Genomic DNA, 12,662 nt, shown 5'->3' on the forward strand with positions numbered 1-12,662 from the left:
TAGCTTAGGTTTATGACAGTTGAGATTATGAGTAGTAGAGGTTATTGAGAGTAGCTAACCCCGGGGCTGCTGAGAAAAACAAACAAACAAACAAACAAACAAACAAACAAGAGTATTTGGGTTGCTGCCAGCACCACCCATCATAAAACAATGAAGGGCCCTGTTAAAGATGAATCCCTATTTGCCGGAAAGCTGATGGCTGTCAGTTCCCATCTCTCAAGCTTACAACTTTGTTGTTGTTGTTGTTGTTGTTGTTTTTTGTTTTTGGAGCTGAGGACTGAACCCAGGCCTTGTGCTTGCTAGGCAAGCACTCTACCACTGAGCTAAATCCCCAACCCCGCTTACAACTTTTTATTTCTATCTTCTTCTCTTATTCCTATACTCCTGGACCCTTCAGAGTGAGACCCTGTGTAACAAACACCAACAACACACTTAATCCCCACGGTGAGAATAAGACCCCTGTCACAATTTGAGCCAAATTTGAAGTAAGCTTGATTATTATTGGAGTGCACCCAAAAGTGGCTGTTTCCTAAGAGCAGCCTCAACTCCACCTCTTGGACCCCTTTTAAGGAGGAAAATCATGAGTAGTTTTACAGAAGGGAGACAATGGAGCAATGAGGAAGAAAACAAACAAACAAACCTAAAAAAAACCTAAAAAAAAAAAAAAAAAATCATGTGGTAACCCATCATGTGATTAGGGAGAGTTAGGGTATTCTCAAAAACAAATCAAGGTCATGGGTTGGAGAAAGTCAGATTCCAGGAAACAGAGCAACTCAGCTCTCACAGTAAATAGAAAATTATTTTTTTAACAATACAGCATAATGGCTCCTGCCTTCAAAATGGAATCAGGCAGGTTCCTCAAAACGACTCCCCCCTCCCAAAGCAGACAAACACCCCCCCCAAATCAACAACAAAAGGGTTAAGACACTCTTTTTTTCCTTTTGTAAATGGAATTCATAGTCTTATTTGTATAATTCCCAGAAAGTTTTATCTGGGAATTGGCAAGGCCATACACACAGACCTTAAGCATGGTTCACTGCATTTTAACATTCTTATCATTCTTATTTGAAATGTCTTCTTCTTCTTCTTCTTCTTCTTCTTCTTCTTCTTCTTCTACTACTACTACTACTACTACTACTACTACTACTTCTATTTATTCATTCATTCACTCAATTAATTAATTAATCAATTAATTAATTAAATGAAACAGTATCTTGCTATGTAGCCCTGGCTGGTCTGGGACTGGCTATGTAGAGTAAGTAGCCTCGACTCCAACTCACAGAGAGATTCAGCCTCTGCCTCCCGAGTGCTGGGATTAAGGGTGTGAGCCACCCCTTGAAATATCTTACTATAAAAGGTATATTGTCTTTAGGTAGGTAACTGTTAGCAAATTTTGCTCTTTGTACTGGATTTTTTTTAAATTGTGCTAGAATTCTTTGTTTTGAGGTGGCAAAAGTTTAATCAGGCTAGGACCTTTTTCTTTCCTCTTCCTCGGATTGCTGATATTCATTAATAAATGCAAATATGTCTCGGGTGGCTGCCAGCCAACAAGGAGGCTGCTAAGAGAAAGTGTAGCTCGAATCTGTCATTTTTGTCCCGACTCAGTCTTAGATTGGTAACATGCCTGTCACTCAGGGCTTAAGGGCCCGAATCCTGGTCCAATCAGGCGTGAGAGGAGCGCATCTCAGTAGGCTTTGTGTGGGTGTCACCGCGGAGCCTGGTGCTTGTCTCCTCCCTGGGGTTCCGAGGCTCGGGGCTGGAAGAGTCTCCGTGAGGATGCTGGGACAGTCGGAACCCGGAGACCGGAGGACCTTGGCACGGAGACCTCCCAGAAAGGGACCCCGCAGAAACCAGCCGTTCCGGAATCCCAGCATGGTGAGTGGGGCCCGGCCTCCGAGTTGCGATGGCTGCGTACCGGTTCCTTTTGGAGTAGCCCGCTGCCCATCTGTGACCTTTGCACCCCGGCTCTGCGGCGATGGCAGGATCTTGGGGACGATCCGACTCCCGGTGGGTAGGTCCTGCCTGAGAGGAGCTCTGGGCTGGGGTCCCCGCCCCGCCCCGACCTGAGCATCCGAATTCCTGGGCATCATCCATGCAGGACTCTGTCCACGCAGCCTGTGGGAGCAGTGAATTTTTCTTTGAAAAAAATTTTTGTATATATGTATGTATATTAAATGGGTGTGAGGATATGTGATGTAATTGCAGGTGCCCTAAGGCAACAAGAGTGCATCAGATTCCCCTGGACCTGGACTTGGAGATGGTTGTGAGCCTCCTGATGTTTGGGCTGGGAACTGAACTGGGGTCCTCTTGGGGGTAGTAAGTTCTTAAGATTCCTCTCCCACCTGCAACTGTCTGGCATCCGTTTCAAACAGACCCGTGTTTTATATTTTTCGTAAATTACTAGTTGGCATATATATATTTCTGGTGTTCGAGATCACACGGTCATTGTACTGTCCACTTTTCTGTTTCAGGAGCGGTTGACATTCGAGGATGTATCCATTGATTTCTCCCCAGAGGAGCGGGAATGCCTAGACCCTGCTCGCTGGAATCTGTATAGGGATGTGATGCTGGAGAATTACAGGAACCTTGTCTTTCTAGGTGAGGATCTCTCCACTACTGAATTCTGAACGGCCTTCGATTGTAGAATATCTCTCAGGAGCTTCCCATTTCTCACAAAGAGAGAGATCCTTCTAATTGTATTTCCTTTTAAAATCTCCTTTCTTGAGGGAGGATGTTTCTTTCTCTCTAGATTGGTGGTAATTTGAGCAGTTAGATGGTATCAAGCATCATGGACTGTAACTTAAAGTCCAAACGTTCCCTTTGATTGACTCCAAACGGAAAAATTCTTCCTGTGTGTTCTACTGTGTCTGCTAGAAACAATTGGTGAAATAACCTCCTAGAGTCTCCTATTGTGTGCAATACCCACCCCCCCAACCACCCTCCCCTCCCGTGCACAGTGTGAGCTGGGAAAATCCCAAGCAAGCATCATTTCTGTTTTTCAATGAACAGATCTTGCTGTGTGTAAACCTGACCTGGTCACATTTCTGGAGCAGAGAAAGGAGCCTTGGAATGTGAAGAGACAAGAATCAGTAACCATATGCACAGGTAGGTTGGCATGAAAGAATCTGAGGATGCAGGTGAGCGGCGGTCCAAAGATCCAGGAGTTAGACTGACTTTGAGATGGAGAGTGGGTGAGCGGTCCAAAGATCCAGGAGTTAGAAGGACTTTGAGATGGAGAGTGGGTGAACGGTCCAAAGATCCGGGAGTTAAACGGGCCTTGAGATGGACAACTGGAAGTCTGAGTTAGTGGAAATGATTTTGCAAGGGACTCCATTTGCTTCTTTTGCTAACAGAGAAAGACAGCTGCCCTGTGTCTATCACACTGCTCAGTGTTCTGAGTCTCCTTCTCTAGTGACCTCATAACTGATTAATGGGAACAGCAAAGTTCTTCTTTTGAAAGTCTGCATAAGCCCCCAATTTTTCTTTCTTTTCTTTTCTTTTTTTTCTTTTTTATGGGCCTCAGAAAATCATGCCCATTTCTAAAGCAGTTTTTAGGGTCTGGAGAGATAGCTCAGAAGTTTCTGGCACTTGCTGTCCCTTCCAGATGATCTGAGTTTGATTCCCGACAGCTACATCAGGCAGCTCACAACTGCCTGCCCTCTTCTGACCTCCGTGAGCACACTCACATAGGCAGCATACACTCACACAGACATATCAATTAAAAAGTTTTTTTAAAATGTCATTCCTATATTTAGTCATTACAATTGCTTTACCAAAGCTTTGTATATGTGATTTTAGTGCTTTTGTTTGTTTGTTTGTTTGGTTTTGGTTGTAGATGTGAAGTTTTTTTAAACCCTAAATTTCAGTCTTTAGAACACACATTCTTCATGGGCATATTGTCAAGATTGGAAATTGTACTTATCTGGGGGGCATTTTTCATAGTACATTGTTCTTTACTAAGAATTTTATGAGATAGTTTTTTTTAAATTTTGTTTTTTTAATTCCGTGGTCTGGGTTCTATTTTATTTTAGAATAAGTTCTTTCACACTATCTGATAATAAATTTAGTTTTTAAGTTGTTTATTATCATTGGCTGGCAGTTTTTTAATACTGTATACATTAGGACAACATAAGTTGCTGGGCGGTGGCGGTGCACGCCTTTAATCCCAGCACATTGGAGGCAGAGCCAGGCGGATCTCTGTGAGTTTGAGACTAGCCTGGTCTACAGAGCGAGATCCAGAACAGGCACCAAAACTACACAGAGAAACTCTGTCTCTAAAAACAAAAAAACAAAAAAAGGACAACATAAGTTAATAATACATGAAATTCAAAAGTCTATTCTTGCAACAGTTCCAAAAAGGCTGCATAAACTTTTATTTAATTCCATAAATATTCTCTGTTTGTGAGAATGTGAGTGTGTGTGTGTGTGTGTGTGTGTGTGTGTGTGTGTCTGAGTCTGAGAGAGAGAGAGAGAGAGAGAGAGAGAGAGAGAGAGAGAGAGAGAGAGAGACTTTGCTAAGGATATAGCTCTATTTGATTACACTTGCTTAACATTAGCAAGTACTACAGGAAATGAAATAAATAAGTGAATAAAAATGGAACTATCATTTAATCTGAATTTAATCTGACTATCTTACTACAGGATTTATAGCCAAAGAAAATTAAATCACACACTGAAGAGAAATTTTCACTGCCATGTTTAGGGTGACATTGTCAAAGTCATGATCCAGATCAAATCAAAGTTTCCCTTCAGAAGGTGGAAGCACATATAGCCATCAAAAGACAAAATGTCATTTGGTGCAATGTGAGAAAACATTCAGAGGGTTGTTTTTTTGTTTGTTTGTTTTTTAATTGGATTTTTCCAAACAGCATTTCTCTGTGTAGTCCTGGCTGTCCTGGAACTCACTGTGTAGCCCAGGCTGGCCTTCAACTCACAGAGATCCCCCTGCCTCTGCCTCCCCAGTGTTGGGATTAGCCGTGCACCACCACCACCACCCGGCTAACAGTCAGAGTTTTATGATATCTAAAATAACCAGAATCAGATATTCGACTTCTCCACAATCTCATTCATCTGGGGACTCTAAATCTAATCTCAGCTACAGAGAGAACACAATTGTGTCTAAGGGTTGTGTTGACTTTGGGAGAGGGGTTGGAAACCATTGTCCGGACACAACAAGATCTTACTTGTCTGAACATAGCAAGTGCAGAAGAGCTAATGGACGGCAAGCTGGGTCTAATTGACATGCTGTGTTCTTGTGAAATACCAACAGAAGATATATAAAGTGTGTGAAGTACACAAATGATGGCACGTATTTCAAAATCTCATGATGCACATGGTAAAGTACATTCATTTTAGCGACAAATAACAATTCAAATTTAAAATCTATATGCTTTCTCTATCCTGTGGATTAGGATCATTTGGGTAATGTGTACACCCATCATCTCTGCTAGGGTTCATTTGAGCCCTCAGATATGCTTTTGTTATATGCTTTCTATGGGCTTAGATTTTTATTTTCCCTGTTGGAAAAGTTTGAACATGTTTCTCTTTTTAAAGCTTATTTTTATTTTATGTGTATTAGTGTTTTGCCTGTGTGTATGTCTGTGTGAGGGTGTCAGATGCCCTGGAATGGAGGTTACAAACAGTTGTGAGCTCCCATGTGGGTACTGGGAATTATATCTGAGTCCTCTGGAAGAGCAGCCAGTGCTCTTAACTGCTGAGCCATCTCTCCAGCCCCCTTGAACATGTTTCTTAAGATTTTTATAAGCTCTTCTACTCCTGTTGACTAAGCTACTGACATCTCTTTGATATTGTAATAATCATTTAGTTTTTTGTTTTGTTTTGTTTTTCCAGACAGGGTTTCTCTGTGTAGTTCTGGAGCCTGTCCTGGATCTCTGTAGACCAGGCTGGCCTTGAACTCACAGAGATCCACCTGCCTCTGCCTCCCGAGTGCTGCGATTAAAGGCATGCGCCACCACCACCCCCCGGCTTACTTAGCTTTTGTGTCGCCTTTGCTGAGATGTGATCTGAAATATGTAGTTGTCTTCCTTCCTTCCTTCCTTCCCTCCTTCCTTCCTTCCTTCCTTCCTTCCCTCCTTCCTTCCTTCCTTCCTTCCTTCCTCCCTCCCTCCCTCTCTTTCTTCCTTTCTTTCTTCCTTCCTTTCTTCCTTCCTTCCTTTCTTCCTTCCTTCCTTCCTTCCTTCCTTCCTTCCTTCCTTCCTCCCTCCCTCCCTCCCTCCCTCTCTTTCTTCCTTTCTTTCTTTCTTCCTTCCTTCCTTCCTTCCTTCCTTCCTTTTTTAAATTTCTTGTGGTTGCTGGGAATTGAACTCAGGTCCTCCGGAAGAGTAGCCAGTGCTCTTAACTGCTGAGCCATCTCTCCGGCCCCTCTAGTCATGCTCTATATGGTGTGGCAGCGCATACCGAAACCAGTTCCCAGATAGCCCCAAAGAATTTCAGAACTATGACAATGTGTTCTTTTTTTTTTTTTTTTTTCTTTCCCAAGAAGTAAGAATGATGTTGGAAGATTTAAAATCTCTTAAATTATTATTCTTATCATTATCACAGAAAATCGTATTGGATTGGGGGAGGAGCTCAGATTATGATCTTTGGTTCCTCAACCTCCTCCTCCTCCTCTTCCTCCTCCCTCCCTCCCTCCGTCCCTTCCTCCCTCTCTCCCTCCCTTCTTTCTTGTAAGTTTTGTTAAGTTTGTGGCAGAGTCAGGTGGATCTCTGTGAGTTTGAGGCCAGCCTGGTCTAAAGAGTGAGTTCCAGGAAAGGCGCAAAGCTACACAGAGAAACCCTGTCTCGAAAAACCAAAAAAAAAAAAAAAAAAAAAAAAAAAGTCTGTAACTTTGTAAGTTTACTTGGGGTTTCCTGAAATTCCAAATAGTTTTCGGAGTTTTTACAATGATCATCACAAGGATAATTATTTACAAAGTAATGGTCTCTTGGTTAGTCTTATATCCCTGTGGGAAAAGAACAGGAGTGGACTTCTGTTTACTATTCTCCTAGCTTGAGTGCAGGGTAAAAACTATTCCTTCCAAAAGGTCATTAGGGGAAGGTATGGAGATTGTAACCTTGACAGTTTACATTAAGGAGAGAATGGGCATGTGTGGGTGAATGTGAAGATCAGAGAGCTTGGTATACTGGAAATAACAGTGTGATAGGGGCTGGAGAGATGGCTCAGAGGTTAAGAACACTGGTTGTTCTTCCAGGGGTCCTGAGTTTGATTCCCAGCAACCACATGGTGGCTCACAAGCATCTGTAATGAGATCTGGCGCCCTCTTCTGACCCACAGGCATACATGTAGGCAGAACAATGTATACATAATAAAATAAATTAAAAAAAAAGTGTGATAACTGTCCATAATAACCACTTCACTGCCAACAGAGCTTTACTACACAGGGCAGTCCAGAAAATAACTCAGTTTATGGCAATTATTAAGGAGCAATCGGCTTATGTAAATAAATGTATGCTCTGAAATACATTTTTCCAAGAATATTTGGGAATTGGTTAAAAGGAGCCTATTTCAGGCTTTAATTAATACCTTCAGCAATTTTAAGTATAGTACTGCATTAAACATTTATTCAAACATTTCTATAGAAAAGAAAATTTGAAAACGATGAGTTGGGCGGCTGGAGAGATGGCTCAGTGGTTGAGAGCACGGACTGCTCTTCCAGAGGACCCGGGTTCAATTCCCAGCAGCCACATGGTGGCTCATCGATGCTTGTATTTCCGGTTTCAGGGGCTTTGACACCTTCACATAGATGTACATGCAGGTAAAACATGGATGCACACGAAATAAAGATAAATAAATCGTTTTTAAAAACGAAGAGGAGGGGCTGGAGTGACAGTTCAGTGAAGAGCACTTGCTGCCCAAGTCTGAGTGATGGACTCTGGATCTCAGCTGTCATGGAACAGTCAGGCACCTCCCCATAAGCCTCTGTCATCGCAGCATTCAGAGGGGCAGAGATGGGAGGATCACTGGGGCTTGCTGGATGCCAGCTTAGACACAAGCCGTAAGCTCCAGTGTGGGAGAGACAGTCTTGAATCAAGAAGGCAGAGAGTGAAGAGAAGGTCTCCCAGGTCTTTCTCTGGCTTTTCTGTACACATGTAAGGGCATACATCTCTGTCTCTGTCTCTCTTTCTCTCTTTCACACACACACACACACACACACACACACACACACACACACTCACAGATTTCTAAATGTGATCGGATTCTTTTGAAAGAGTCATTATTCTGCATTAGCAAATGAGCTTTCCTTGTGCCGAAAGTACACACTGAATAACTATAGGAAGCCCCCCTTTAAAATAGGGTCTCACTCTGTAGACTAGGCTGCTCCAGAATTGTCTGTGTATTTCAGGCTAGCCTTGAACTCATTTTTCTTGCCTCTGGTGCTGAATAAGGCGTGAAGCCCCAGTATTATAGGTGTGGGCCACCACACTCAGTTTAACCCTCCATTTTTCCCTAACCAAAATGCAAATCAGGACATTGTGAAAGTTTTGTTCATGTGAAATGAAAATAGGAAAGTCATCCAGGAGTGTCCTATCCCAGGTAACTATCAAGGCATTGATGAGAAAAACTTGTTAGTACAAGAATATTCACAACTGGAATCATGGTCCAAATCCTAGTCAACATCAGTGTACTCTTTTTTCCAGAGAACCTCTACAAATATAACCAGTCTGGGAAAGGCTTCATTCAGCACTCAGAACGTGCTACCCACCCAAGTCTACACACTCAAGAGAAACCTCACAACTATCAAGAATGTGACAAAGCTGTTACTGATAACATAACTTCTAATCCAAGACAGAGGACTCCTAAAAGAGAAAAGTTTTACCAATGTCCAGAATGTGGCAAAGCCTTCAATAACAGTTCAAACCTCACTCGACACCAGATCATTCACACGGGAGAGAAACCCTACACTTGTCCAGAATGCGGCCGAGCCTTCAATAATACTTCAACCCTTACCCGACACCAGATGATTCATGCTGAAGAGAAACCCTACAAATGTAAAGTATGCGGCAAAGCCTTTCACTGTTCTTCATACTTTAACCAACACCAGATCATTCATACAGGAGAGAAACCCTACAAATGCCACGAATGTGGCAAAGGTTTTTATTATCGTTCAACCCTTACCCGACACCTGATCATTCATACAGGAGAGAAACCCTACAAATGTCATGAATGTGGCAAAGCCTTTAATAATAGGTCAACCCTTACCCGACACCAGATCATTCATAAAGAAGAGAAACCCTACAAATGTAATGTATGCGAGAAAACCTTCCACTGCTCGGCCTACTTCAACCGACACCAGAAAATGCATTCGGGAGGGAGTGCATACAGATGTCCAGAATGTGACAGAACCTTTAGCTTTATTTCACACCTTAACCGGCACCTGAGAATTCACTCTAGAGAGAAGCTGTACACATGTCATGAGTGTGGCAAAGCTTTCAGCCGCTCTTCACACCTTAACCAACATCGGAGCGTTCATATTGGAGAGAAACCCTATAGGTGTAAGGTATGTGGTGTAGGCTTCAGCTCTGCTTCGCAGCTTAGTGCACACCGGGTAAGCCACACTGTGGAGAAGCCCTACAGATGCAAGGACTGCGGCAAAGGTTATCACTGTTCCTCATACTTTAATCAGCACCAGAGAATGCATGCCGGAGACAGCCTCTACAAATGTCAGGAGTGTGGCAAGGTTTGTAGCTGCTCTTCGCACCTTATTCAGCACCAGAGGATTCATACTGGAGAGAAACCCTATCGGTGCAGAGACTGCGACAAAGCCTTTTCTTGTTCTTCACACCTCCATCGGCACCAGGCGATTCACACTCGAGATAAACCCTACCAGTGTACCGAGTGCAACAGAGCTTTTAAGGACAGCTCAACCCTTTGCCGACACCAGAGGATTCATACCGGAGAAAAGCCCTACAGATGCAAACAGTGCGGGAAAGCCTTTAACAATTGCTCAAATTTCACTCGTCACCAAAGGACTCACGTGAGGGAAACTTGACCAAGGTAAAGAGTGGATGCAAATATTACCAATTTTCATTTACTAAATAGCCTCACACTGTTTAAAACTGCACAAGACCCAACTCTCAGGTCCTTCCAATAAATCACCGAACTGCTTCCTGTGAATTATTGATCTGTTTTCTTCATAGATCACATAATGGATTTTGGGATGTCGTATAGATTGTATGTGAAGTTTGTTTTGGTAAACAGATAGAGATTCTTACTGTTTTATCACTGGTATATATTGAATGACATGTCATTCTGTCATAGTCATTGAACCACTGTGTTCAAGAGTACAGGTGGCAGATCCTACTTAATATAGTGTTGAGAAATATTGAATGTCTCATAATCCATTTCCCCAGTGCCATCATGTATTAATGAATTTGGAAGAGCCCCCTTTTTTTGAGACAGGGTTTCTCTGTAGCCTTGGCTGTCACTCAGTAGACCAGGCTGGGCTCGAACTCACAGAGATCTGCCTTCCTCTTCCTCCCAAGTGCTGGGATTAAAGGTGTGCACCACCACCACTTGGCAAAATGTAATTTATTTTTATTTTATATTCATTGTTTTACCTGCATGTATGTTTATGTGTTAGAAGCCCTGGAACTGGAGTTACAGACAGGTGTGAGCTGCCATGTGGGTACTGGGAATTGAACCCAGGTCCTCTTGAAGAGCAGTCAGTGCTCTTAACCACTGAACCATTTCTCCAGCCATGAGACTTTTCTTATATGAATAACTTTTATTCATTCCTTTTAATAATTATCCAGAAATTATGAGGGTTATAAGAGTATAATAATGTGTCATAGTATTCTGAATCTTGAATTGTTATTTATAAAATTTTACCAGACCCTCCCCACCCCATATCACCTTCTTGGTCTCAAAGCACACATAAATATTTGCCATCCATTTATACAGACTCAGGTATCCAACTATTAAGATCTATCAGTAAATTTTAGGAGAAGTGTAGATGGATCTCTTTGAATAATGACTGTGAAGAGAATTATAGAATTCTTCATAAAATTAACAAATTGTTAGTTTTAAAGGAGTTGATAAATTATAGCTACCTAGAATTCTCACATAGTGTGAGGGCAGATTTTTCACTTTGTTTTGACTGAGCATATTTCTTCAAAATGACAAAGTTCTTGGTTCAGAATTTCCTGTTATTAATTAGTCTTGATTTACCTGTTACTCATAGAAGACATAATGTATGATTTGTCTCATGAAGTTTATGACTTTGTTTATATAACTCTTACTATATTTGAAAAGGCTTAATTAAATTTTATATTAGAAATTAATCTAAGATGCTATATCATAGTGAACATACATAGAGATGTTGTAGAATATTATTTTAACTAGGCAAAGGTGTTACATTTGTTTATGCTGCCTTTGTTAATGATGTAAAGGTATGTTACATTTGTTTATGCTGTATTTGTTTAACTATGTAAAGATGTATTGCTTTGCCTGTCTAAGGCACCTGATTGCTCTAATAAAAAGCTGACCAGCCAGTAGCTAGGCAGGAGAGAGATAGGTAGAGCTGGTGGGCAGAGAGAATAAGTAGGAGGAGAAATCTAGGCTTGAGAGACAAGAAGAGAGGAGACAATGAGGTAGAAAGAGAAGGAGACACCTAGGGTCAGCCAGGCAACCGCCAGCTAGCAGACAGATTAGGATATACAGAAAGAAAGATTAAAAAGCACCAAGGCAAAACACAAGGCAAGACACAAAAGACGGACAGCAAGACAAGATTCTGTTCAAACTGCCAATCTTTATTTCTCTCCGCATGGCTTATATAGCATAAGAGGGGAGGGGGCAGGAAGGAGGGAAGGGGAAGGGACGTGGAAGAGGTGCAGAACGTGGGAGACGTGCAGGTTGTGTAACTGCAAGAAGTCTGTTAAGGTCACTGGTCAGGGGCCATTTGTTCTGTTGCTAGGCTACCTGACCATGGAATGCTCTTTACATTCGGTTGCCATGGCACCTGACTGTGGAATGTTCTTGTCTTTGGGAGCCTCAGGTTAGTATCCAGGTGTTACTGCTCTGGAGAAGGGCAGTGGGCTTATGACTTGTTCTCTGGCCTAGCTAGTACTTTCTGTGGTTCATGTTTGGTTCCTGAAATCTTGGTCCCTAACAGTAGATGAAAAGAAACAGATTAATTTAAGGTAAAGAAAACTGTTAGCCAGAAACAAGCATAAGCTAAGGCCAAACATTCATAACTAATAATCTAAGTCTCTGTATCATGATTTAGGAGCTGGTTGGCGGCCCAAAAGAGAAAAAGATTGCTGTATTTGGTGTTCCACGTAGGAACTGAGAATGCTGAGGGAAAAAGAGAGAGAGAGAGAAACAAATACAGCTCCTTTAAGAGGCTCTGCTATACACCGAGCCCTTGAGCAGCTAGCACACTAATTAGAAAGAGTGAGCTAAGTAAAAACACGTGCCACAGTGTGGGCATCCAATTCTTAGAGCTGGGGTGATTGAATGAAGTTCCTGGTTCTAAAGATGCAGCTCTCAGCCAGGCCCACGGGTGTAATACTCGGTTTCACGACCTGAGCATGGTGGAGCCAGCCAGCAGAGATTCCCAGCGTGGTCAGAAAAGGATGGAGATATGCAGTAAAGCAGATTCAGATGGAAAAAAACCTCTAAACAGGTTACAGTGTTTTTAAAAT

General features: G+C 42.2%; 1 protein-coding gene across 2 annotated transcripts; it reads left to right on the forward strand.

Moving 5' to 3' along the window:
• Positions 1–1,703: 1,703 nt before the first annotated feature.
• Positions 1,704–10,449, forward strand: Znf479 (zinc finger protein 479). Of its 2 annotated transcripts, none has more exons than XM_036172151.1 (4): positions 1,704–1,875; positions 2,472–2,598; positions 3,010–3,105; positions 8,658–10,449. In XM_036172151.1, the coding sequence occupies exons 1-4, from the start codon at positions 1,777–1,779 to the stop codon at positions 10,007–10,009; spliced, it is 1,674 nt and encodes a 557-aa protein (XP_036028044.1). In that variant the 5' UTR covers positions 1,704–1,776; the 3' UTR covers positions 10,010–10,449. The 2 variants fall into 2 exon arrangements, with proteins under 2 accessions (XP_036028044.1, XP_036028045.1); XM_036172152.1 differs by lacking the exon at positions 1,704–1,875 and adding an exon at positions 1,959–2,011.
• Positions 10,450–12,662: the final 2,213 nt, after the last annotated feature.

The sequence above is a fragment of the Onychomys torridus genome, chromosome 22 (genome assembly GCF_903995425.1).
Source record: "Onychomys torridus chromosome 22, mOncTor1.1, whole genome shotgun sequence".
NCBI lineage: Eukaryota > Metazoa > Chordata > Mammalia > Rodentia > Cricetidae > Onychomys > Onychomys torridus.

Excerpts from the sequence above, each read along its gene's own strand:
- Znf479 (XM_036172151.1), top strand. The coding sequence starts at position 1,777 with ATGCTGGGACAGTCGGAACCCGGAGACCGGAGGACCTTGGCACGGAGA. Across the intron at positions 1,876-2,471 it reads CGTTCCGGAATCCCAGCATG|GAGCGGTTGACATTCGAGGA; the intron begins GTGAGTGGGGCC and ends TTTCTGTTTCAG. Across the intron at positions 2,599-3,009 it reads CAGGAACCTTGTCTTTCTAG|ATCTTGCTGTGTGTAAACCT; the intron begins GTGAGGATCTCT and ends TTCAATGAACAG.